The sequence below is a fragment of the Anabrus simplex genome, chromosome 3, assembly GCF_040414725.1.
Source record: "Anabrus simplex isolate iqAnaSimp1 chromosome 3, ASM4041472v1, whole genome shotgun sequence".
NCBI classification, from domain to species: domain Eukaryota; kingdom Metazoa; phylum Arthropoda; class Insecta; order Orthoptera; family Tettigoniidae; genus Anabrus; species Anabrus simplex.
This window is the reverse complement of record NC_090267.1, coordinates 348,071,092-348,098,188: the sequence shown is the minus strand read 5'-3', so window position 1 is coordinate 348,098,188 and position 27,097 is coordinate 348,071,092. Positions and strand designations below refer to the sequence as shown.

Sequence of the window (27,097 nt, the reverse complement as noted above, 5' to 3'; positions counted from 1 at the left end):
GGCCAGGCTTACTATCTATAATGGCAGAGCACTGGCCTTCTGAGAAGATGTCGTTTGCTCTATGGCTCAGTCCCATTGATGTCGGTTGGCTCTATGGCTCAGTCCAGTAATATCTGAAGGTGTTTAAATGTGCCAGCCATGTGTCAGTAGATAAGCCTGAGGGACAAACTGTCGGCAGTTCGAGGTCTCTAAAAACCGTAAAAGGAATTTGTGCGGTATACAAAAATACTTATTTATTTATTTATTTATTTATTTATTTATTTATTTATTTATTTATTTATTTATTTATTTATTTATTTATTTATTTATTTATTTATTTATTTATTTATTTATTTATTTATTTATTTATTTATTTATTTATTTATTTATTTATTTATTTATTTATTTATTTATTTATTTATTTATTTATTTATTTATTTATTTATTTATTTATTTATTTATTTATTTATTTATTTATTTATTTATTTATTTATTTATTTATTTATTTATTTATTTATTTATTTATTTATTTATTTATTTATTTATTTATTTATTTATTTATTTATTTATTTATTTATTTATTTATTTATTTATTTATTTATTTATTTATTTATTTATTTATTTATTTATTTATTTATTTATTTATTTATTTATTTATTTATTTATTTATTTATTTATTTATTTATTTATTTATTTATTTATTTATTTATTTATTTATTTATTTATTTATTTATTTATTTATTTATTTATTTATTTATTTATTTATTTATTTATTTATTTATTTATTTATTTATTTATTTATTTATTTATTTATTTATTTATTTATTTATTTATTTATTTATTTATTTATTTATTTATTTATTTATTTATTTATTTATTTATTTATTTATTTATTTATTTATTTATTTATTTATTTATTTATTTATTTATTTATTTATTTATTTATTTATTTATTTATTTATTTATTTATTTATTTATTTATTTATTTATTTATTTATTTATTTATTTATTTATTTATTTATTTATTTATTTATTTATTTATTTATTTATTTATTTATTTATTTATTTATTTATTTATTTATTTATTTATTTATTTATTTATTTATTTATTTATTTATTTATTTATTTATTTATTTATTTATTTATTTGGACTGTGTAGATATCATTCAGCAATCTTCTTCAGATAAAGAAAGGTTTCTTTACCCTCCTATTCTTGGCCGTTCTCACAATGAATTTCGGTTGGCACTACTCTATTTTAGCCCAGTTTTGACTCCAAACCTATGTGGGATGTGGAGGTGTATTCGCCATTCAACAGGGACTAACTACTTAATGAACGGAGTGTAATGACCGAGTGACGTGATTGGTAGTGTAATATGTTGTGTGCGAATTTAGAGGTGTGTTAAATTTTTAAAAAATACCTAGTACCTGAGATAGAGGAATTGATCAGACGCGACTAAATATGCCTACTTGAGCTAAAACTGATCAATGCTCACATAAAGTAATATTATGGTGTTTAAATTTCATAGTTCTTATTTCCTCTACCAGAATTGTGAATAATTTTCCTAATTCCTCTTTAATTTCCTTCACTGCCGGTTTTAAATAAACATAGAAATAGGGGGAAGGATACAAACGAAACCCTACATTTCGGAACAGTTGCTTTCTTTACATATCTCTCGATTCTTATCATTTCAGTTCGATTTTAATAAAGAGTAGATAACTCTTCTTTCTCGGCATTTGGTCTCGATCACCTTCTTACTTAGATTTGATGAAGAGTTAAATATCAGTGAGCTTCGTAACAGGTCAAACCCTCTGCGCGATGTGCTTCGCGTTAGTCTTGCACCTTCGACCTTCCCTAGTATTATTATTTTTTCCTTTCCATCTCTTCTCGTGATGTGTCCAAAGAACTGGTGGATTTTCTCGAAGACACGAAAAATAAACGTTTGGAAAAGTTAAGCTACTTGATAATGGAGACATTCTTCTTATTCAGTCCCTTGTATACGCGGGATTCTGCCCCAACACCACATTTCGAATGAATCAATGCGAAACTTGTGTCTAGCATTTAGGGCACATGTTTCAGTACCATATACTGAAGTATACGTAAGTAATTTTCAGATGATCGTATGTGTGGTTTCTTGGGCGTTCTCCCAGCATTCATAAAGGGCTGCAATCGCTAAAGACTGGAAATGCATTTTATTTCGGAAAGGGATCTCTCATTTTAAGAACGTTCTTCTCGTATGACCTTGTCATAACACATCTCTCCGGGAGATTCCTCAAGGCCACTCTGTCAGCGAGTGTGTTTAGCGGATTGTAACAGTGCTGACACCTTGTCTGTACAACCGTCATGTGCTAATTTAAAAGTTGCCACCACTCGTCACTTGTGAAGTGTTAAAGACCACATGTTAAAAACATTTTGATGCCGCGTTGGAGCCATGCAGGCAAACACAGTCTGCATCGGACGTTGGAAAGTGGGAGTATTTTTGGGTTTGCTAGCTTCAAAGTCGCTCTGCTGTAAGAGGCTCTCGGGTTGAGCTCATTGCTATCTCTAGACTGGTTTCTCCCGTTTTGGTTTGATGTGTGGAGGTACTCGTGTAACATTTTGCAACCGGCCCCTCCACCTGAAACCTTCAAAGTACTTTCTTATTTCTTTTCTACTGATCAATTGGTCAGTCCACCTTGCTGGTTGTGTTGAAGATTACGAGTTCGCTACCAGCCAAGGTCGATGGAATTGTAATGCACGGGAAGTCCATATCTCGCCATTCCGTTCAGGTCGGAATATAAAAGAACCGTGGTGTATAGCCTACATTAGATCGGAGGTTCGTAAAGTGAGTACTGAGCTCACCTAGGGTGGGGAAGAGAGCTAAGGGACGAGTTGGATGCACGGAGGTGTTCGGGCGAAATTTAAGAACTCTTACAGAGAGTTCTATGTACAGTATAAAGCAAGTTCCCTCTGTGGATAGTAGCTGAGACCATGCGATTATTATTATTATTATTATTATTATTATTATTATTATTATTATTATTATTATTATTATAACATATTTACAATTTAAGAAATATTATCATTAGTTCAATGTTCAAAGCAAGCACTGAACTCCTCAAAATATGCCTTAAGTTTTACCTTCAGACCACACCTCTGGACTCGCAACTTAAATCGGCGGTGTTCTAACAGGAAGAAAGAAAAGAAGTTCTCCGATGACATTCTCGTGAAATCTATCTGTTTTCAGACCGACTTTGCTGTACGGGAGTGAAAGATAATTGAACTCAATATAAATTACCCTATTCATAAGTTGGAAGTAACAGATATGAATATACTGAAACATGATTGCTAGTACAGACAGGTAGATACAATGGTAGGAGAACAATGTCATGTTGCTTTGAATAATAAATAAATAACTTTACCAACAGTGATTTTATTCAAACCAGATCTGACGTACCTGTACTGACAGACTTAAATCTGTATATAATGGGAAGGAAAATATTAATTAAAGGAGATGAATTAGTAATCTCCACGATGCCAAATTAGTTAACAGGTTTGGGCTTAATTAGGTGTGTAATTAACAGGGGTTGGGGCTGAATTAGTAAACTCCGATTAAATTAATAAGAAACAAAAATATGATAAGTGCTTGTTTTGGCAATTTTGTAACATTTTTTGTCGCAAACTGAATGTTTATTTCTGTGTTCAGCCGCTGCTCGTGTATCTGCTGGTGGGCGGTTCAACGACAGAGCTGCTAACGTTTATAATAAGTGAATTATATTAAGTAAAAGGTAAACTCGTGTCCTCATCCTGAGGTGGTGCAGCTCTTTTCAGGCACACCCCCATTGGAGGTGAGCTGCATGTACCATTTCAACCACATACCAGCCCTCCTGCCATTCTTAAATTTCTGGCAGTACCGGGAATCGAACCCGGACCCCCGAGGACGGCAGCTAATAATACTAACCGTTATGCTACGGAGGCGGACATTATGTTAAGTGATTACCTACTTAGATCGTTTGGGTATGGCATAACAAATGTTGCCTCCATATACCGGCATGTAACGCGCACGTCCGTCAAGTGTTTGTAACCTATAAATCCATTTCATGGCCTTATATTTGAATTTCAATTGACTAGTCTGATATATAATTTTAGCAAATTAAAAACTTAAGAAAAATGCCTACAAATGAAGGTGAAATAAATTACGTTTTAATACATGAATGCAAATGGGGTACTTTGAGAGGCCGTAATTTAGATTGATTGTCGACGCCAAGCAATACGTTTGATTTTTCAGTCTTTTTTCACTTCCTTCACTAAGAATATATGTATCAGTTGGCTGGTTGAAAACATTGTAATTTCCTACTTGCCAGTCGTCGTCACCACCACCACTAGTTTCTGGGCTCCTTCGCTAAGGCTATCAGCATTTAGATCAGTATAACTTTCAGGTTAGTTGAAGGCAACTAGTAATTCAGCCGCCGAAATATTAGGTTTAAAATACACTCATGTTCATAAAAAAACAGAACACCTTGAAAGACTAGAAATAGGAAGTTCATATTCACAGGACATGTTAATTAGAATGTTCTCCAGAAACGATTATCATTTCAGTCACATAAGTTCAGAATGTGTCCTGTTGCCTAGTAGGTACTTGGTCCTCCATGGGCACTGATAACTTGTTCCATGCGTGATGACATCATCGCGTATAAGGCACGAATGGCGTCCTCGTCCTGGGGTATAGCCATCTATGCTACGTTCACCTGGTTCCGCAGTTCATCCTTGGTGGTTGGCGCAGGGTCACAGCGCTGCAACCGTCGTTTCACCATATCCCACATATTTTCGATTGGTGACAAGTCCGGTGATCGGGCGGGCCAGGGTAACAGTCTGAAATTCTGTGACAGCAAGAAGGCACGTGATGTGCAGCACCATGTGATCGCGCATTTTCTTGCTGAAATATGGCGTCTGGGGTGTCGTGCAGAAAAGGTATGGCTACGGGTCGCAGGATGTCGTTCACGTAGGTCAAACTGGTCACAGTGCCTTGGACACGCACCAACTGTGATTAGTGGTTTTAGCCAATAGCATCCCACGCCATAAGGCCTTGAGTTTGCGCTGTATGTCTTGTGCAAATGCAGTCAATGTGATGATGCCTCTCCCTCTGTCTGCGGTGAACCAAAATGCAGACATCCAATTCAAACAAACAGAACCTGGATTCGTCCGAAGACACTATCTGCTGTCATTCTTGTCCCCAGTGACGTCGTTCAATACACCATTGCAGTCTAGCTTGTTTATGCACATTTGTCAAAGGTAGGCGGAGAAGTGAGCGACGAGCCGGTAACCCAGACCGTAATAAACGGCGACGGACTGTCACTCCTGATAGTGTACGATTTGTTACACTGTTCCACTCTTGCACCAGAGCCGAGGAGGACGCAGATCTGTCCTGATATGCCATTCGGATGAGGTGTCGATCTTCTCGGGGGTGATCTGTGTGGTGCGACCAGACGACCCATATCGTCGTGTTCTACGGCCTTCAGTGAACCATTCTGTACTCACCCGTTGCACTGCCGACACACTTCGTCCCACACGAGCAGCAATTTCCTGGATGGATGCACCACATTCTCTCATGCCAATAATGCGCCCTCTCTCAAACTCACTCACTTGACGGTACGGTTCTGGCATACGTCTGCAAGGTATCCTGCACGTCTGCTCAAGTCACACTGATCCATTACCATCTGTTTATAACGAGAGCCGCAGGCACATTTTAGCAGTCGGTGGTGGTGCGCCGAGATATCGATGTGGAACTTGAACCTGAGCGCCGATATGTATCATGTACATGTTCTCCTAGGCTGCAGTCCGGCAATAATAATAATAATAATAATAATAATAATAATAATAATAATAATAATAATAATAATAATAATAATAATAATATTAATAATAATAATAATAATAATAATATTTTTTAAAGGTAGGGGGAAATATTGAGGCAAGAGGAACTAGGAGGTCTTTTCAGGTCAAAACTTGATTAATCATGTTTACCTAGTATTTCGATGTCGGAGTACACGACAAATTGTCGTAAAAGGTAGTTTTTGCCTACCATGATATTCCATACTATTGTATGAATGACATAGCCAGCCGATTGTAGTTCCCCTTATTATTTTGCTTTGCTACCGTGTTTTCTGTTATTGAGTTCACGTCCCACTAAACATTTATACAGTTTTCGGTGATTCTGTAGTTCTCTCCCGCACAAGTTTTACGTGACAGTGGATATATCGCCACACTCCAGTTTTCGGTCCACGGGGCTCGAGTTCGGTTCTCGGCCGAGTTGAGGAATTGTTTATATCAAATGGTGAAATACTTAGGGTCGGAGACTGGGTGTTCGTGCTGTCCCTGATATTCGTGCGAATCATACACAACACTACCTCCACTACACAAAGGCGAACTTACTCATGCACGACAGATACCGTTCACCCTTGTCGGAGGGTCTGTCTTGAATGCGCTGCAGCGAGCTAATGGCTGCGCGGTATGAGTCACGTAGCTGACAGCTTGCATTCCGGAGATAGTGGGAGCCAACCCCACTGTCGAAAGCCTTGAAGATGATTTTCTGTGGTTTCCCATTTTCACAAAAGCCATACTCTTGGGCTGTAAATTAATCAAGGCCACAGACAATTCCCTCCTAATCGTTCCTTTCCTATCTCGTAGTCGCTGTAAGGCCTATCGTTGTCGGTGCGACGAAAAACAAATTTATATATATATATTAAAAAAGCTTTCTAGAACACTTTATCCAATCCTACCGTTCTATTTGCTTCATTCTTGTTTTATTATCTCCGGAATTGCCTGCCGGTGAATCATCAAGCATTGATAGGTCTCGATGTTCAGTCAACTTTAAGTAGTCCTAAAATGATGTAACTAAATGACCATTCCAATAATTTCAGACGAAGGTTTACCCTAGCCCACAATACATTATGTTGTTAGTGGGTTGCATACAGTTGAGGAGCGATCTCTTAATGCAAAGATATGGGTGAAGCTAAGCGATTAAACATGCCGGTGACTATAGACCAAACTTGGCACTTATAACTTAAAGCAATAATGAAAGAAATACTGTGGGAGTAAGACACATCCAGCTCCACTTGGGGTGGAGTGGGGAGGGAGTGACATAAAAATAATCGAAAACGACATATATTAGTGTTGAACCCATAGTTTTCGGAGTCGCTGAAATGAATAGTGACACTCTGAATGATATTTAAGTCCAAGTTCAGCCACCAGCGGCGCTGCAACAAGGATAAATGTCCACGCGTAACAAAATAATCGAAAATTAAAGTATTAGTTAAACAAGAAACAATACCTCTAAAACTACAAAAGTTCTTAAACATCAATAAACCCCACAAAATAAGATCACTTAACACATAATTAAGAGGTAATCAAAATCAAAAAATTAGACATTCAAAATTTTCCGGGGCAGCGCACGTTATCTGAACAATTTATACATTTTTGCTAGTGGTTTTACGTCGCACTGACACAGATGGGTCTTACGATGGGATAGGAAAGGCCAAGGTTGGAAGGAAGCGGCCGTGGCCTTAATTAAGGTACAGCCCCAGCATTTGCCTGGTGTGAAAATGGGAAAGCACGGAAAACCATCTTCATGGCTGCCGACAGTGGGATTTGAACCCACAATCTCCCGGATGCAAGCTTACAGCCGCGCGACACTAACCGCACGGCCAACTCGCCCGGTACCTATTTATATAACGAATGCTGCAGAACAGCACGGAGCCTCCAACTATTATTATTATTATTATTATTATTATTATTATTATTATTATTATTATTATTATTCATAAATTTTTCATTGCAAACATCCAATAAACAAGTAGATAATAAAATAAATTAATAAATTAAATAAATAAATGAACGAATAAATAAATAATAAAATAAATAAATGAATAAATAACTAATTTAGGAGTGGTGAATGGAAAAGTGGCCGGGTGTCGCGTACACCAAGGTGCCTCCATCCCCGCATAAATTACAGTAGTATAATAATTACTATTAGAAGACAGTATTGGCTTCTACACAATCACCGTACTTACGGTAGATGTAACACAGGACTCTCCAGTTGTGGATCTCTGATGTAAGCTTGTATTTTTCATGTTGTAATTCTACTGATGTTTGATTTTGATTTAATTAGCAATTTTTTCCTTACTTATTTCATTGATTCATTAATCGACTCAATAACTCCATACTTAACGTCCTCTTCAAATGCTATCTAATTTAAGAATTACGAGATGCTGTAAAATTATCCAGATAATAATCCCTTAAACACGCCAGTACTCTTAAATATCAACTAATCGTAACGGGGTTAGTACCTGCATTGTTGAGTATACGAGGATACTGTCTAAACTACAACCCTGACCAGCCATCCATTACTGTTGATGTGTTATTTTATGGGCTGGAAAGTTGTGGCAATGCGTAGTGCGAGTGAGGTCTGTTGGTAAACTGCATATATTTAATGCCCGTCTTGGTATGTATATGTATATTTCGTCATCTCTACTGATCTGCATCTGCATCTGCATTTAGGACTCTCACCGAGGTGGCAGATTCCCTGTCACTTTTTACCTACCCTACCCTTTAGTGATTTCAAGGAAGTTTGAAATTTATCGGACATTTCCCTTCGTAAATTATTCTAATCCGTAATTCTTTTTCACATAAATAAACATTCACCCCTGTACTCTTGAACACCAATTTTCTCATATTATGATCTTTTCTACTTTTAAAACCACCATTCACGATTGTTCTTGTACTAATGTAATTCCACTCCAACTTTCTATTTACAGCTCGGGTCTCGTCTCTGTACTCTCAAGTCTTTCCAGCCCAAAGTTTGCAATATCTTCGTAACGCTACTCGTTTGCCGAAAATAACCCAGAACAAAACGTGCTGCTTCCCTTTTGATCTTTCTTAGTTCTCGAATCTAGTAATCCTGGTGAATGTCCCACACAATGAAACCATACTGTAATTCGGTTCTTACCAGTGGGTTATAAGCCCTACCCTTAACATTTTTGTTACAGCTCCTAAATACCCTCATAACCATACTAATTTGATTACATCAATGAAGATCTAGGTACTTCAAAGGGTAATTAACGGGGCCACAATTGCAAACAGCCGTAGCTTCTCATACGGTAGTTTCGGATCGATTCCCGACCGTTGTGTGAGATTTAAAAATAATAAGTCCCGTCTCCGTGGTTCGTAAAACTAGAGGTCACATGTTCTGTCGTCACGATACCAACAGTAACGTAAATATGAGAATAAGACGATGTCTTATATTTTAAAGGTTGAAGTTCATTTTCTGTAGTTTCGCATTGTTATACAGTAAGACAGTATATTCGCTCTTTTATGCTATGAATATTTTTAGGGTTATCTCTAGGAACATTATAGTCTGTATTTGAAGGTAATACGGAATTCTCATCTTTCCTCTTGAAATATGTCAGTATTGATTTTAAAGCCTGTTAGGAATATTATGCTCTATGTCTGAAGGTAGTTCTTATGTTCCCTTCTCAAATAAAAATGCAAATCTACCATTCCTTTTTAAAGAGAAGTTCTAATTTATCTATTTGTGTTTCGAAATAAGACTGCCGTCTGGATTTTAAACTAAGACTTCCTCTCGTTCAACTTCGAAGCTAAAGCTAAATATATGTAAGGTGATAATCGTCTTCCAACATTAAAGCGTTTTCTTTTGCTTTAATATTCAGTATTATCTCCTATATTTATGCAGTGGTTATGTACAAAGTTGTCGTTTTATATCGATTTTTCTACAAAATGAGATTGGTATTGCATGTTTATTACGGATTTCTCTTCTACCGTATCATGTGGAAAGAGGGTGATATCACCTGATAGTGAGTGTATGTTATTAACTGACACATTGTCTTAAATGTTATGTTTCATAATATTCTTCCAAATATTGGATTGAAAAAATTTCTAAATTATCCACAGATCCTGGTGGAGTGTCAAACAAGGCCCGTCGCAAGGAAACATGGGAACGATTACGACGCCGACAGTTGGAGAATCGCCTGCAATTTGGAGAGCAAGACGTGTGGGTGCGCCATGAAAATGTGGAGACCCAGACAGCGTCCGGTCAGACAACAGCCGCCTCCTCCACGACGGAGGTGGACTCGGACGCGGCGCCAGAGGAGACCCGCACTCTCCCTCTGAGTCGGCCGCGTGCTGCACGACCGCAGTGTCTCCCGGTGAAGCCTCAACACCTACGCTCCACACCCAGTCCCGTGGCGCTCGACAAGGACCACGATCAGGGCCAGGCGTCGCCATCCACCGCCTCCCTCAAGCTTAACACCACACCTCTAGTGGCAGAACTGGGGAACAAGTCTTCTTCAGCCCCTCTCCTCGCCAAGAAGGCAGCCTCTACTGGAAAGGGTGGAGAGAAGCCTGAAGACAGCGCAAAGAAGAGGGTGAGTACAGAAGTCTACGTTGTATTATATTTTTAATGTGTAAACATGAGACAACTCACATCTCAATTATGGGCATTTTAGAAGTGTGTTTAGAGAAATATTCCGCCTTCGGGCATTTACATATCTTCTAAATAACTGCTTACCGTCTCTCAAGAAAACCCGTTGATATCACAGGTTTTGGGTTTTGTGCCGTTCGGTAACTTTGACTTACCTTGTTACTGATATAAAGCAATGTCTCAGGACTCTGAAAGTATTCATTTTAAATAGTCTGATAAATTTTATAATAATAATAATAATAATAATAATAATAATAATAATAATAATAATAATAATAATAATAATACCTAGCAAGTTAGCCGTTCGGTGAGGGACGTGCAGTTGTGAATTTGCTTTCGGGAGATAATGGGTTCGAACCCCATTGTCGGTGGTTCTGAAGATGGTTTCCCGTGGTTTCCCATTTTCACACCGATTAACGATTAGAATGCATTGTGAACACTACCCTGTGGGAATTGTAAGGGTCGTCTTTCCCCACCTCTTTCCCTCCACCACGAAAGGAGACTAAGCTAGATACAACTTCCTGGTCTCCACGTCTCCTTAAACACTTCCTCAAGCGATATTTCTTATTCTTCATCTTCTTATTCTTCTTCTTCTACTACTACTACTACTACTACTACTACCAATTTTCCCATAGCTGGATGGTCGTGGGAGCGAAATGCAAAGCACGTGTGTACTTGGTCCTGTTTTACGGACGGATGCCATTCCTGACATTAACCCTATGTGCAGGGATGTAGTTACCATTGTGTGTTTCTATGGCAGTTGGTAGTATGATATATTGTCTGAATATGAAGAGGAAAGTGTTGGTACGAACACAAACACCCAGTCCCCGATCCAGAAAAATTAATCAGACCCAATTTGAATTCCCGACCCGGCAGGTAATCGAACCCATAAACACCTGAACCGTGGGCCTCAACGCTATCAATCGTTTAGAATTGTATTACTTACTGTGTAGTTCGTTCTGAGAAGACCTTGGAGGTTTATACCATATTTTGTCGTGTATTTCACTTACTATTTTCCCGACTTCACGCTCAACTTGCAAGCTTTGTGGGTTGCATACCAGAAATCCTACTTTGAACCGCAAAAGCGCAATTCACTGATAAAACTGCTAGAGCGAGAAAGAAATGCAAATTAACATTTTATACGAAATGCAATTCTAAATCCTGAATGTAACCTATTTTTATGGTGGTAACGGTTTACCCGTAATGTAGGCCTTATCGGATTACGGATCCGTCAAAATACTGAAAAATGACTTTCCTGGAAAACTGCTTGATTAGTAAGGAAATATAATTGATCATTATTTTTTACATTTTCTTTCCGAATATACATAGAGGGCTCCATTTGTAAGAGGATTGACTATTCATGTAGGCTCAACTGCACAAAAAATAGCCGGCAAAGAAATATTTAATTTGATACATTCTCGAAACACGAGAATACTCGTAAACTGTGGATATCCGGTGGCCGAAGACAGGATACTTGCAGTCCTACCACCTGCACAGTATGTTCGTCCTATTTCAAACAAAAAGATGTTGAAAGAAAGTTTTCTTCTGCGGTTGAATGTACCTAGTATATTCATTCTTAATGGCCCCGGACGCATAATTTTCCCGTCTTGCTATACTTGCTTTGAAACTATCTGCTCCCCTGTTAAAATAGCAATGCTCATTAAATAGACTTTGTAATGGTGAAAGTAATCTTCTACGGAAATCGGAGATCAGCCCCGACACATATATTCACAAATTTAATTTCTTCAAAAATCAGTCTAAATGTAACTTGTGGATATTAATCACTACTTTGGTGTCCGGCTCCATGGCTAAATGGTTAGAGTGCTGGCATTTGATCGCAGGGGTACCGGGTTCGATTTCCGGCAGGGTCTGGAATTTTAACCATCATTGGTTAATTTCTCTGGCACGGGGGGCTGGGTGTGTGTGTCGTCTTCATCATCATTTCAGACTCATCACAATGCGCAGATCGCCTACGGGTTTCCAATCAAAAGACCTGTACCTGGCAAGTCGAACATGTTCTTGGACACTCCCGGCACTAAAAGCAATACGCCATTTCATTTTTTACTACTGTGGTAAATGAAAAGCCTGTTCCTTTAAAATGTGCTTTTTGGCGCATTAAGTGACTTCGAAAATTTATCATTATATTTATAACTAATCGGTGTAGGAAGCCAAGAATAACGGCCGAGAGGATTCATCGTGCTGACCACATGACCCCTCTTAATATGCAGGCCTTCGGTCTGAGGAGCAGTTACTTGGTAGGCCAGGGACTTTCGGGGCTCTTTCGCCGTGAGGTTTGGTTTTCGTGTTTTGCTAATGTAGTACACACATCATCCACACAGCCAAATGCATGGGACTCTTGACCACAATGTCACAAGAGTCTTAAAAGAAGCAACAACTAGAGAAATGTATTTTCTACCAGCTGATTAACCAGTTAACGATTGGTTATTTTTTGTGACAATTACAACGGTAATGCCATCTGGTTGAGGTGAGTGGCAGCCAGAGGAGAGAGAACATCTCGGTAAATAACAGGTAGTGTAATGTTACTGTTATAGGCCACAGCATTTAATTTTCTTTAGACTCGGCGATATTGGAGCATCCCAGGTCAAGGGAGTCATTATTTGCAACTCCCTTCACGACTCGCATTTCTCGTATTATATTTCTTCGAGTTTTAATTCTTGTTTCGTTGGTTATTTATCTTTTTGATCAATATGGACTGATGAAATGAAATGTCGTATGGCTTTTAGTGCCGGGATATCCCAGGACGGGTACGGCTCGCCAGGTGCAGGTCTTTCTATTTATCGCCTGTAGGCGACCTGCGCGTCGTGATGAGGATGAAATGATGATGAAGACAACACATACATCCAGCCCCCTTGCCATTGGAATTAACCAATTAAGGTTAAAATCCCCGACCCGGCCGGGAATCAACCCGGGACCCTCTGAACCGAAGGCCAGGACGCTGACCGTTCAGCCAACGAGTCGGCCTACATGGTTTTTCACCGTATGAAACAATCACAACAATAAAGATAATCATCACCATTTAACTCGTTACCATGACGATTGAACAATCTTTCAAAGTCAACGATGTTTGCCGTTGATTGACCTAGCATTAAAAATCTAAACCCGCGAATATCTCTGTTATCATATTTTGCTCTTTGTTGTGATAATTTGGACTTATAGTCCGTGTGGCACAATTGTACGAGACGTATTATTATCGGAAATTGTAGTTTAGATTTTTATTTTCTGCAGGTTTTAGGTGGAACATATTTATCCGGATATAATTGAAAGCTTGTAAACATGGAATAATGACTGTAAAAGTGTACCAAAAATCATAAATTATATTTTACGGAACTTTAATATATTACAGTTTATTCGATAGAAGAGAAATTTGGCATTTCCCGTTAATATTAATTTTGATTTTTAGTGCTCGGTCCATTAACGCATAACATCGTTGACATAGAAATAATACATAGCCTAATATAATCTCCGGATATTCTGGAACTTATATATAGAATTTGCTTTGAAGGTGTTTTTCCGTGGTTTCCCATTTTCACACCAGATAAATGTTGGGGTAGTATAGAATATACTCCTATCCCCTAGTTCTAATTCGCGCGAAACGAGGGAGAGAGCACACTTTTATTGAAATTTATTCAAGTTTGATACGAGAATTGCATTTTCCTCTTATAATTATTTGACAGTTACTACACAAAGTATAGTTTATTTTGTCCTAGACGTTAACAATGCTATATTGTCTAGGACAACACATTTCTTTCCTTAGGTTATTTAGTGCTTATTTTTGTGTCGCAAGTCTTTTTGGAGTATCCTACCATTAACAACATGCCTTACTTAACGGCTGAATTATGAACAGAAGGTAATGACACGGCAATACAACAATTTATGTATTACTACATTTGATATTATCTTTAACCTACTAGTGTCCGGATCCATGGATAAATGGTTAGCGTGCTGGCCTTTGGTCACAGGGGTCCGGGGTTCGATTCCCGGCAGGCTCGGGAATTTTAACCACCATTGGTTCATTTCTCTGGCATGGGAGCTCATCACGACGTGCAGGTTGTCTACGGACGTAAAATAGAAAGACCTGCACTTGGCGAGCCGAACATGTCTTCGGACACTCCCGGCGCTAAAAGCCATACGCCATTTCATTTTTTCACCTACTAGTAATTAGGATATGCAGGCCTCTTATCCATCTTAACTTTATCCTTCATTATTCCCTTTTGTATTTGTTTTGATGTTTATAATTTCCTTTTTAACATACCTTTTAAAATACAAAAAAATTATATTCTTTCCGGTGTAATCCTCTCGTAATTAATATTTTAGCAATTGTGCTGGGGTTGTAACTGAAGGCCACGTTTGATTTCTTCCCGCTCCTAAGGTCTTCTAACCCATTGTCGCCTTAAGACCTATCTGTGTCGAAGCGACGTAAAGCAAATTATAAATATCGAGTTTGAAGAAATTCTATCAAGCCCTTTTCGGTGATTGTCACACGCTCAACTGGAAAGTGAACCCACTTGCGAATTACATACATCTAATACGAGATAAAAACGATGTATTAGGCAAAAATTTGAAGTGTATGGACAAAATTAATTTTATTTATGTGGATGGATGTGTGTGTGTGTTTGGGTGTGCTGAAGAACGAGTGCGTCGCTTGTACGGTGGATATTCCGTAGGAAGTTATTTTAAAAGTTGATCAGAGAATTGTTGGAGGAGAAAATAAATGTTCTCATTTCACGTTGTTTCTGTCTAGTTCACTACTTCACCATTTCATTTTTTTTTTCGTGTTTTAATTTAAATTGTAGTAAGCGTAAATACTTGTCTCAGAAACCTTATTGCATTTCATATAATTTTCCGCGCGTCACTTGAACAATCGCATGCTATAGAAAGGAGAGTATATTGTGGTAGAAATCCATTTCTCCTATATCACTTTTGGCCATCAGAAGAAATTGAGTTACAGGCGCTCGTCTAAGCTTGGCGGCGAACTATAAATGGACAAAGCGACAGCTCCATTTAATTCAATCAGGCGAGGAAAATAAGGTACAAGTTAGAACGGTACCCTAGCTGCAGGCCTGGAGGCGAAAACTTTACTTTACCTTATAAAAATTTTCCTACGAGAACATAAGCTGAAAATATGCATAATCTAATTATAATAATAAAAATTGTTACGGAGATATCCGTGGTAGGTAGAGGTGAAAGAAGGTGCGGGTGTGAATGGGTTTCAAGCTACGAAATTATAGTGCATGTAAAATTAATTTAAAATTTAACAAGGTTATATTTTCTTTTCAAAAACAAAGCAATAACCGACATGGCAGGTACAATGTAGCAAAACAAGGGGAGTTACAATATTTACAGGTTTTGGGCTTCACGCCCTGACTTCAGCGATCAGCTCAGTTTTACCACAAACACAAGTTTTAACAGAGGGGCAGAAAACCCCATTTATCCCTAGGAGCCCCTGGCTCCGAATTACACAGAAAAGCCTCCACGAGGCATATGACACTCCATTTTCAAAAGAGCGATCCGCTCTCAAAATTTAAGCCTCTCAAAGGCCACACCAAACTCTACCTTCAAGCTGTCCTCTAAGGACGTATTCACAGGGGTAAAATACCCAACCTACTGAGGTCTATTACATGAAAAGAAGGTTGATTACATGACCTCTAAAATAACAATTTGAGAGGAGGCGAATTTGCACTCCTAATACACTTTGTTTTTAAAACCTAATCTGGCTCTGGGCCGCTAACGCAAGGGCTAATCCCATACTACAGAGGTGACTTAGAGAAGAACACTTTACATTACATAAACGAAGAATAGTTTGAGAAAGTAAGTTCACCTCAAAACAAATGTGAGTGGGAGTTCGAGAGGGTTAGCACTCTCTATCCCAATATGTAGCTTTACAAGAAAAAGATGAAAAGAGTAATTACATTTTAGGAAAAGGTTACATGATGGAAATGCTTCGAACCCGCCGCGAGTGTTAAACTGCCGACCTAGCAAGAAAAGAAGTTATTAATAGGCCATTACCTGGTGTTGAACGGCTGAAGAAGAAAGGGGCGCTTCCCGCCTCCTGCTATGTACTAAATACACTGAAAGATGGAACAGAAGTGGCCCAGAGACCCAAAAATCAGCAGTTTAAATACTCTCGCGGAAGTTTCTAGGCGTTAGGGGAAAGAAAACACCCGCCCACAAAATTTTTATTGGCTAGGGAAAAGAAACCCCTACATAGAGGAAAAGGAAACACATTATTGGTGGAAAATTAATTAAAGAAATTCGGGATTGGCTAGATCCAAACTAAGGGGAAAAAGAGGGGTATACAGCCAACTTAAACAATGACAGAAAGAAATTTAGCAAAGAACAAACTCTTGAAATAAAAATTTCTCCAACAAAATAGTTCCTTGACTCCGCACTAGGTCGCACTATTGTTGATCTTAAGTAGTGTCCTCTAGAAGAGAAAGTTCACACTTCTTACTTCAAGCGAAACAAAAACACATCAAAAATGACACAGTTCACAAACTCAAAAATTTCCAGGTAGTGACATCTTCTGAGAAATTAGTAGATTAATAGTGTAGATAAAGTTCAACCTTCCTCCAGAAGAGGAGTTTCAACTGGCGCAACTTTTAAATAAACAGAGTAGAGGTGTACCGCCCGGTACAGACCTCCCCCCCCCCAAAAGTTCCTCCAGGGGTGACACATGAAATCAGTTTGAAACAAGTTCCAAGTTATAAGGTGAATATGAAAATAGATTACAAGATTTTCAGAATGTTGTGTGATTCAGTTTCACAATTTGTTGTTGCAGGTGAAGTAAAGTCTTTCTGTTTGTAGAAGTTGAATTTCTGAAGATAAACTTTTAATACTTGAAAGTGATGAAAAATTTGGCAATGTCCACCAAATATTGTTGTTGAATTCCCAAGTGTAATCATTACTTATAGTAACTGTTCATGTAGTTGATGTTGATGAAGTGAGGTGGCCAGACCGGCCGTTGCAGCTGGCGTCCAAAGGAGGCCGCTCGGACCCCTCAAGTACCCTGAGATACCGCTCGCCCGCACTATGAGGGGAGCAGAGGTGTTGAAGTACGCCGCGCCCGCGGTGAACAGATACAGGCTGCGGGCATGTAGCAGGTCGTGCGCCGCACATCAGCCTTGGCCGGGAGGAGAGCTCCGGCTCGCCGTGCACATGTCGTCCTCGCTGGAGAGGAGGGGGCCCATCCCCCTCCCCAGTCGCTGCACGGCGCTGCGCGGCTGCGGGGGCGCTGAAACATTAAAGCTAGGCGGCAGAATTGTGTTGGACTATCATCTTCTTTGAGGGTACAGGCTTGTGGAGAGGTTGAGGGGCCAGCGGCGTGTAGATATCCATGGCATTACTATTATGAAGCCACAGTGTAAGGTGGAGCAGGAGACGGGAGCGTGGTAATGGCCGTGGCAAGAACAGGATGGCAGTTTAACGGGTCGGGGCAGGTTTTACACAAGGCTTACATCTAAAACCAAAATATTACAGAAGGGGCAGAATGCCTTAAAAGTGAAACTCAAAAAAAAAATATAACCTTCATATCCTTTCAAAATAATATGAAGCAAGTTAACACAGAAATTACACCGGTTTCACCTGGGACAGGTGAACTCTAAATATCCTCTCGGTGGCTGGATTACTTAGCAATAAGGTAACCGGCGTAAGAAAATCGAGAATGATACAAGGCCCATGAAATCTGGGGGCAAGCTTGCCCGCGGGAACAAAATTTTTGACCATAACCTGGTCACCTACCTTCAAAGTGGTGGGTCTCCGTCCACGATCATACCTTTCCCTAACCTTTTCATGAGATACCTTAAGATTAGCTTTAGCCTTCTTCCAAAGATCTTTAATGTTGTCCGGATCTATTGTCTCGGGCAGAATGTCACTCAGAGACCAGAGGTTAGAGAGCGGCGTGTTGGGAACAAACTTAAACATCAAAGAAGCTGGAGTAAACTTGTGTGATTCATGAACCGCCGAATTCAAAGCAAAAGCTAACCAATGCAGGGACGTGTCCCACCTAGAATGATCTTCATGATGATAGGCAATAAGTGCGGACCTGAGATTACGGTTAACCCGTTCAGCCAGAGATGGTTGAGGGTAATAAGCAGATGTAGTTACATGAGAGATGGACAAGTCAAAACAGAATTTACGAAACAGATTTGATGTAAAAGCTTTAGCATTATCAGATACAATGTATTGGCACGGACCAAAAGAAGCAAAAATAGAATTTAGGCAAGTAATGGTGGACTGAGCGGTAGCCAGCTTAGTCGGAAATAACCAAGAAAATCTAGTAAAGCCATCTACGCACACAAAGATGAACTTGTTAGCATTACCCTTTGACTGGGGGAAGGGTCCTACATAATCGATATACAGGCGTTCCATGGGGCGCGACGCTTGATGCGAAGACAAAAGGCCTACCTTGGTGGACATGGTGGGTTTACTAAGCAAACAAGATTTACAAGCTTTTACAAGTTCACGGATTTCACCGTCCATACCTTTCCAAATGAACATTTCACGAATTTTTTCACGGGTTTTAAAGATTCCAAGATGCCCACCTAATGGGGTCTCATGATAATACTTGAAGATCATAGGCACAAGAACAGCTGGGACGACAACCTTCATCATCTTGTCATGCCTCGAAGGGCAACATAAAACACCATTCCTCAGAACATAAGGTACGACATGTTCCCCAGAAGAAAGGGTTTCCATTATCGGAGCCAGCGTCGGATCTTCACGTTGGTATTTCTCGATATCCCTAAAGAGCATGGGAGCATCTGTTAGGATGGCATTAACCTCAGATAGTATGGACTCGGAAGGTGATGAACTGTCGACAGGTTCATGGGTCTCGACGTCGTTAGAAAACATACGGCTGAGTCCATCAGCCACAACATTTTCGGTACCTCTGATATGCCTGACATCGAATTGGAAGGCGGAAATACGGATGGCCCAACGGGCTATACGACCAGTACGACGCGGTCTACCTAAGACCCAGCTTAAGGCTTGGTTATCTGTCTCCAGGTCGAATTTGACATGTTCCAGATAGAGACGGAACTTTTCTAAGGCGAATAAGACTGCCAACCCTTCGAGCTCATAGATGGAATACTTGGCTTCTTGAGCCGACAATGTCCTAGACGCATAGGCGATGGGTCGCCTCCCTAGTTCAGTCTCTTGAAGAAGTACTGCCGCTACTGCTGACGACGATGCGTCGGTTTGGACAATGAATTTCTTCGAGAAATCAGGCATAGCAAGGACAGGGGCATTACAGAGAGCTAATTTCAGATCTTCAAAAGCGGCTTGTTGAGAAGGTCCCCACTCGAATTTGATGCCTTTCCTACGAAGAAGGTTTAAGGGCGCCGCTCTATTAGCAAAGTTAGGAATGAACTTTCTGAAGAAATTCACCATACCAATAAACCTGGCGATACCTTTAATGTCCTTGGGAGGTTTAAAATCACGGATGGCCTGTGTTCTAGAATGATCGACTGCTACACCATCGGGTGACACAATATGCCCTAGGAATGACATAGAGGGCTTAGCAAAGGCAACCTTGGACAACTTAACAGTTAACCCAGCCTTACGAAGGCGATTCAGAACTTCTCGCAGATGATCTAGATGTTCTTCAAAGGTTTCGGAAAATACGACGACATCATCCAAGTAGTGATATAAGTACTCAAATTTGATGTCGGAAAAGACCCTATCTAGTAGCCTAGTGAGCACAGCTGCCCCCGTGGGGAGCCCAAAAGGCACGCGGTTGTATTCGTATAAATTCCAGTCCGTGGCAAACGCTGTAAGATGTTTAGACTCTTCGGCTAGAGGAATTTGGTTGTAGGCCTGATTCAAATCCAAGATAGTGAAGAACTTGGCCTTACGAAACCATGAAAAACAAGAATGAAGGTCGGGAAGGGGCACAGATTGCAACACCACCTTCCGATTGAGAGCCCTGTAATCAATGACAGGCCTGAAGCCTCCTTGGGGTTTCGGGACTAGAAAAATAGGCGAAGAATACGCTGACTTAGAGGGCCTAATAATACCATCCTTCAACATCTGATCGATGATTTCTTTTAGAGCCTTCATTTTAGGTGGAGATAGCCTATAAGGTGGAGAACGGACAGGAATCGAATCCGTGACCTCAATTTTGTATTCAATAAGATCAGTAACACCAAGAGTATCAGTGAATACCTCTGGAAATGACTGACATAATTTACGAATACTATTAGCCTGCTCCTCAGGTAGATGTCTAAGGTCTAACAACATCTCATCCTGGGTAGGCGAAATAGAAGAACATGACACAGAATTACACTTTAATAGTGGTATTTTACAACTAGAAGCAAATTTGAATGTGCACGACCTAGACTGGAGATCGAGCACAAGACCAGTGTGAGAAATAAAGTCCGCTCCCAGTATGATGGGGCAAGACAAGTGCTTGGCCACAAACAATTTGATTTTCCATGTAAATTTAAAAACCCGAATTTTGACATGTAAGAATCCTAGAATTTCTAATGGAGATGAATTAGCCGAAACATATTTAACAGGAGATGAGTCATAGTCAGGGAGTTTACAAACAGCTTTCAATTTAGAATACCAATCCGCCGAAATAATGGAACAAACACTGCCTGAATCTAAGAGAGCTGTTATAGGCTCGTTATTTAACTCAATCTTAAGAAAAGGAACAGGTGCGGGGGTATCCGCCGCAATCCTAAGGCACTCTTTAGGGCATTCAAAAGATGAATTTGAAGGCTGGTCGTCCTCTGCATTTACAACCTGTTTACTAGGGGCTGAGTCTCGGGAAGATGGATTAGTCGGCTCAGCCGACGCCACTAGTCACTTTTTATTATTGGCATAGCTGAAATTTGCACCAGAAGTTGAGCAGGAGGGGGTGCTATTTGAGTTTGGGCAATTCTTGGCGATATGTGAGAAGGCCCCACACTTCAAACAGCCTTGTGATGACCCTGCTCCATTCCTTGTCCCACTTGACTTGATCAGAGGACACTTATTCCGCAGATGGTCAGGCGACCCGCAAGCATAACATTTACGGGGATTGACTGGTCGGCGAGGTGGAGGCCGAGTGTTGCTAAAGGAAGGCGGGGGTTCTTTCGCGACGCGCAAAGAATCGGCGTATCTAACTCCTTCCGCTGAGACTGCCAATGCTTCAAGTTCCGAGAAAGTTTGCGGGCACGCCGCGAAACACAAATATGACCTATAGGATGGTGAAATACCTTCCACAATAGCTTGTACAATTTGATCCTCAGGGAAGTGAAGAGCAAACACCCTAGTATAAAACTTAATGTCCTGTATGAAATCAGCCAAGTTTTCATCCAAACGCTGTACACGATAATAGTACTTCTGAATAAGGGAGGACCTGGCCCTAGCCGGGATGAAGTTAGCTAGCAAATGGGCATGGAAATCCTCGATAGAAGATTGCTCGGCAATGGCTCTAACTATTTTGTCAGAGAGAATACCAATAGCATACGGATAGATAATTTGCAAGATTTGACATGGAGACAGAGAAAAAACAAGGGCATGATCCTGAAATTCCACTAGAAATCTTAAAAATGAAATTACGTCACTGGTGGTGTTGACGGAAAACTTAGAGATACCTCTAAGCAACATTGCCAATGGATGAGGCAAGCTGCTGAACCCAGGTGACATAGTCATTAAAGGTTTCAATGGCAAAGAAGTTAATTCAGAGCGGATGTTACTCAATGACGCACGGCGTTCAGATTCGTTGTTCGATGGGGCAGCGATAGTTTGAGCAGCAACGGTTGTCCTATTGACTTCTCCCTGAGGAGGCTCTTCCTCGTTACCTACATTCACCGTGGCGGGTTGATCAGTTTTGGGAGGAACTTCGCCGGTTAGCAATTGAGTGACCTTATTAGACAATTCAGAAATAGTTTCAAGGAGCGTATTGGCTTCCTTCCTCTGAACGTCATTCACCTTTAGAGACAACAGATCATTAACTCTATTTGCAAAGTGATACAGCCTGCCTTGCACATGCTTAATTTGATTAGGAGACGGATCGTTTTCATCAAAAAAGCTGACTACAGATGCTAGCCCAGTAATATTCTCGACAATCGTGGAAAGAGAGTCATCAATTTCTTTCTCTCCCAAGTTGGGGATGGAAATGGGCAAATCAAGGGACTCTCTAAGCTTGTTGGTGTCGATTGCAACCGTGCCTCCAGATTGCACATTTCTGATAGTTAACTCGTATATCAACTCCTCTTTGCGCAAGTAGTTAAGGAGGAGAACATCGCGAGGGCCGGGCATGATGACAGAACAATTTTGAAAAACTCAAAAAATTCCAGCAACTGAGAAAATTGTTAGAGTTCGAATCAAAGCAATGTTTAGCCGTCAAAAGGGGCTAAATTGAGACCCATTCAACCACGCTCTGCTACCACTTGTTACGGAGATATCCGTGGTAGGTAGAGGTGAAAGAAGGTGCGGGTGTGAATGGGTTTCAAGCTACGAAATTATAGTGCATGTAAAATTAATTTAAAATTTAACAAGGTTATATTTTCTTTTCAAAAACAAAGCAATAACCGACATGGCAGGTACAATGTAGCAAAACAAGGGGAGTTACAATATTTACAGGTTTTGGGCTTCACGCCCTGACTTCAGCGATCAGCTCAGTTTTACCACAAACACAAGTTTTAACAGAGGGGCAGAAAACCCCATTTATCCCTAGGAGCCCCTGGCTCCGAATTACACAGAAAAGCCTCCACGAGGCATATGACACTCCATTTTCAAAAGAGCGATCCGCTCTCAAAATTTAAGCCTCTCAAAGGCCACACCAAACTCTACCTTCAAGCTGTCCTCTAAGGACGTATTCACAGGGGTAAAATACCCAACCTACTGAGGTCTATTACATGAAAAGAAGGTTGATTACATGACCTCTAAAATAACAATTTGAGAGGAGGCGAATTTGCACTCCTAATACACTTTGTTTTTAAAACCTAATCTGGCTCTGGGCCGCTAACGCAAGGGCTAATCCCATACTACAGAGGTGACTTAGAGAAGAACACTTTACATTACATAAACGAAGAATAGTTTGAGAAAGTAAGTTCACCTCAAAACAAATGTGAGTGGGAGTTCGAGAGGGTTAGCACTCTCTATCCCAATATGTAGCTTTACAAGAAAAAGATGAAAAGAGTAATTACATTTTAGGAAAAGGTTACATGATGGAAATGCTTCGAACCCGCCGCGAGTGTTAAACTGCCGACCTAGCAAGAAAAGAAGTTATTAATAGGCCATTACCTGGTGTTGAACGGCTGAAGAAGAAAGGGGCGCTTCCCGCCTCCTGCTATGTACTAAATACACTGAAAGATGGAACAGAAGTGGCCCAGAGACCCAAAAATCAGCAGTTTAAATACTCTCGCGGAAGTTTCTAGGCGTTAGGGGAAAGAAAACACCCGCCCACAAAATTTTTATTGGCTAGGGAAAAGAAACCCCTACATAGAGGAAAAGGAAACACATTATTGGTGGAAAATTAATTAAAGAAATTCGGGATTGGCTAGATCCAAACTAAGGGGAAAAAGAGGGGTATACAGCCAACTTAAACAATGACAGAAAGAAATTTAGCAAAGAACAAACTCTTGAAATAAAAATTTCTCCAACAAAATAGTTCCTTGACTCCGCACTAGGTCGCACTATTGTTGATCTTAAGTAGTGTCCTCTAGAAGAGAAAGTTCACACTTCTTACTTCAAGCGAAACAAAAACACATCAAAAATGACACAGTTCACAAACTCAAAAATTTCCAGGTAGTGACATCTTCTGAGAAATTAGTAGATTAATAGTGTAGATAAAGTTCAACCTTCCTCCAGAAGAGGAGTTTCAACTGGCGCAACTTTTAAATAAACAGAGTAGAGGTGTACCGCCCGGTACAAAAATAATAAATTATTATTCAGTTCCTCTATACAGAAAATAACCTCAAATAATAGGAGGCCTAGGGACCTTCAAGCTTTCATACAGGTATCCCTCAAACCTCAAGGGTGTAGGAATACTGGTGACCGAAATTCCATCGGGGTCCCAAAAAGGGCATGCCGATACAACATGGAAATGAAAAGCGAGTGTTATCCAATATCATAGAAAGAAGAAATCGATTCTTTTAACCGCAGTAAATGACTATTTTAACATCAAAGTCTTATAAACTCTAGTTTTTAGTATCTATGATGAGGAATAGGCAATGCTAGGCTGAACTAATTATTCTTCAGGTTAAGGTCAAAGGAAACAAGTTCCAGGGAGAATTTCTTGTATTTAGATTCATGTTTTCACAACAAATATTAACAAACATGATAATCTTTTAGGATTTTGCCGTGTCAAAGGAATGAACTGTAGATATTCTTTTCGTTTCGCGAAGACTTTGTTCCGTGTTCTCAGAAGAGAATGATGTCTGCCCACGACTACGACTTCTCTTAGAACTTTTAAATCACTGACCGTTGTAGCACTCTCATCCGCCAACATAGATGGCTCACTGTGCCCTGAAGCATCTCGAATATGTGATGACACCATTGTAGCTCGAAGTATGCACTCACCTGAGAATTGCATCGTAGACAGCAAGGTCATCAGAGTAATCTAAGGCGATGGGAGCAGAGGCAGGAGGAATGTAATGGAAGAAATATAATCAAATTCAATGAAAGAAATATAAATGCACTGGAATTGAACTACGTTTTCTTATTCCTCTCTTTGGATTGGAGGACTCTATAAAACTCTATATTGTTCTAACCATTGCCCTTGGAAATGACGCTGAGTGTGTCTGTCTCTTCCTGGATAACTTACGGCTCCTTTTCGATAACAAATTATCGTGGCAGTTAAAAGCGAAATGGGCTAGGATGTTGAATATTTTGAAGTTTCTTAGCGGCACTACTTGGGGGGCAGACCTACGATTTTATAAGGCACATGTTTTATCCAGGTTAGAATATGGCAGTGCAGCTCATGGATTAGCAAGGCAAAGCGTCCTTGTGAAACTGAATATCATCCACCAAAGTGGAGTTACGTTGGCAACGGAAGCTTTTCGTACAAGCCCCATTGCTAGTCTGCTTGCTGAATCTGGAGTGCCACGTTTACAACTGAGGCGCCAGCAAATGCATCTGTCATATGCTGCAAATTTGTGACGGATGCCACTTTACCCAAGGTACCCTTTCATATTCCCTAATGGAAACTGTCGGCTGTACGCTGCTTACCCTCGAGCAACGCAGCCGGTTGGAATACGCTTGGATAGCAGTCATGGACTTTTTGATGCACCTTCGGTTCCTTGTCTTGTCAGACGATAAAGTAGCGTACCTACGTGGGTAATACGACGACCTGAAACGATTCTAGATTTGCACACCGGCCCGAAGGAGAACACGGACCCTTCCATTTATTAGAGACTCTTTCTGTCCGTATGTGGCCGGTATCCTAATTTGGTCGTTGACTCGAGGACAGAATTGGGAGTAGGATGTGCGTTCGTTGTCAACAATAACCGGTTTCTTTTTCCTCTACCTTAAGTCTGTAGTGCAGGGCCTCTCAGGGTGCATGCACCAAGCGCATGCACGGTGCGAAAGACGACTTCGCTTGGTTGACCAGAGTGCAGACCCCCCACTCCTCGATTTGGAGCAATAGCGCTTACTCTCTCTTTCTACACGCTTGTCTTGCTCGCTCCCCCTGTCTCCCTCTTCCACACTTGCCCCGTAGCGCTCCAAATCCGAGCTGAGTTGTGCCGAGTAGAGCCGAGCTTAGCCGAGTAGCCCAGAGACCAAGCATTGGTCCGAGACAAGCCGAGCCCGACCGATGCACAGTGCACGCAGCTCTTGCGCCTCGAATTGCACGCGTGAGATTTTGGGCGTTTGAGAGGCCCTGCTGTAGTGTGTACACAGCACAGCTCTATGCTATCTGTGAAGCTTTCCAGTACACGCTGCCTGATGAGCGCGGGCAACTTTTGTTATGTACCGACTGCTTGAGCGCACTACAATCTATAGATACATGTTTCCCTCGACACCCTCTGGTGCAGCGCATCCAGGACCTGCTGGCAGTGTGTTCGGATGTCGGCACCAGAATTACGTTTGTGTGGCTCCAAAGCCACATGGGTGTAGAGAGAAACGAGATAGCTGACGACCAAGAAGGCTGTTACATTGCCCCCATTGCCTTACATGGTCGCAGGCAGTGATATTTGCTCTCGGCAGCGACATTTGGTGATGTCCCATTGGAAGATGGAGTGGCAGGACACCCCTCTCCCAAGTAAGCTGAGAGCGATAAAAGAACTACGAAGGTATGGAAGACTTCGCTTCGGGCTTCTCGGAGGGAATCGGTGGTATTGTGTCGTCTTCGAATCGGTCACGGCATAATAATGCAAACCTGCGTACTGAAGTGTGAACGTCCCCCCACCCGCCACCGGTATGTACTTGCGGTGGTCATCTATCCGATGTACACATCCTTACGGAGTGCGTGGATCTGGCCAATCTGCGCCTCAGTTTAAAACTCCCGAGAGCCATTTCCCTCATCCTACGAGATGACGACCAGTCAGCAGACCTCGCCATCCGATTTATGAGGGATATTGGCCGTTTTTATCGTGTATAAGGTATTTTGTTTTAGTGTATTTTTTAACTACACTTTTATCCCATGATTCTATCTTAGTTCGTGTTTGTGTATTTTAATGTGTTATCTTAACTTC

At 40.4% G+C, this 27,097-nt stretch overlaps 1 protein-coding gene across 1 annotated transcript in view; it reads left to right on the top strand.

Moving 5' to 3' along the window:
• The window catches only part of LOC136866806 (mucin-20), a 561,782-nt gene that overhangs the window by 518,520 nt on the left and 16,165 nt on the right, over nt 1-27,097 (top strand). The window contains exon 5 of the mRNA XM_067143911.2: nt 9,923-10,395. Within this exon, the coding sequence (XP_067000012.2) occupies nt 9,923-10,395 (473 nt within the window). The remainder of the gene's footprint in view (nt 1-9,922; nt 10,396-27,097) is intronic.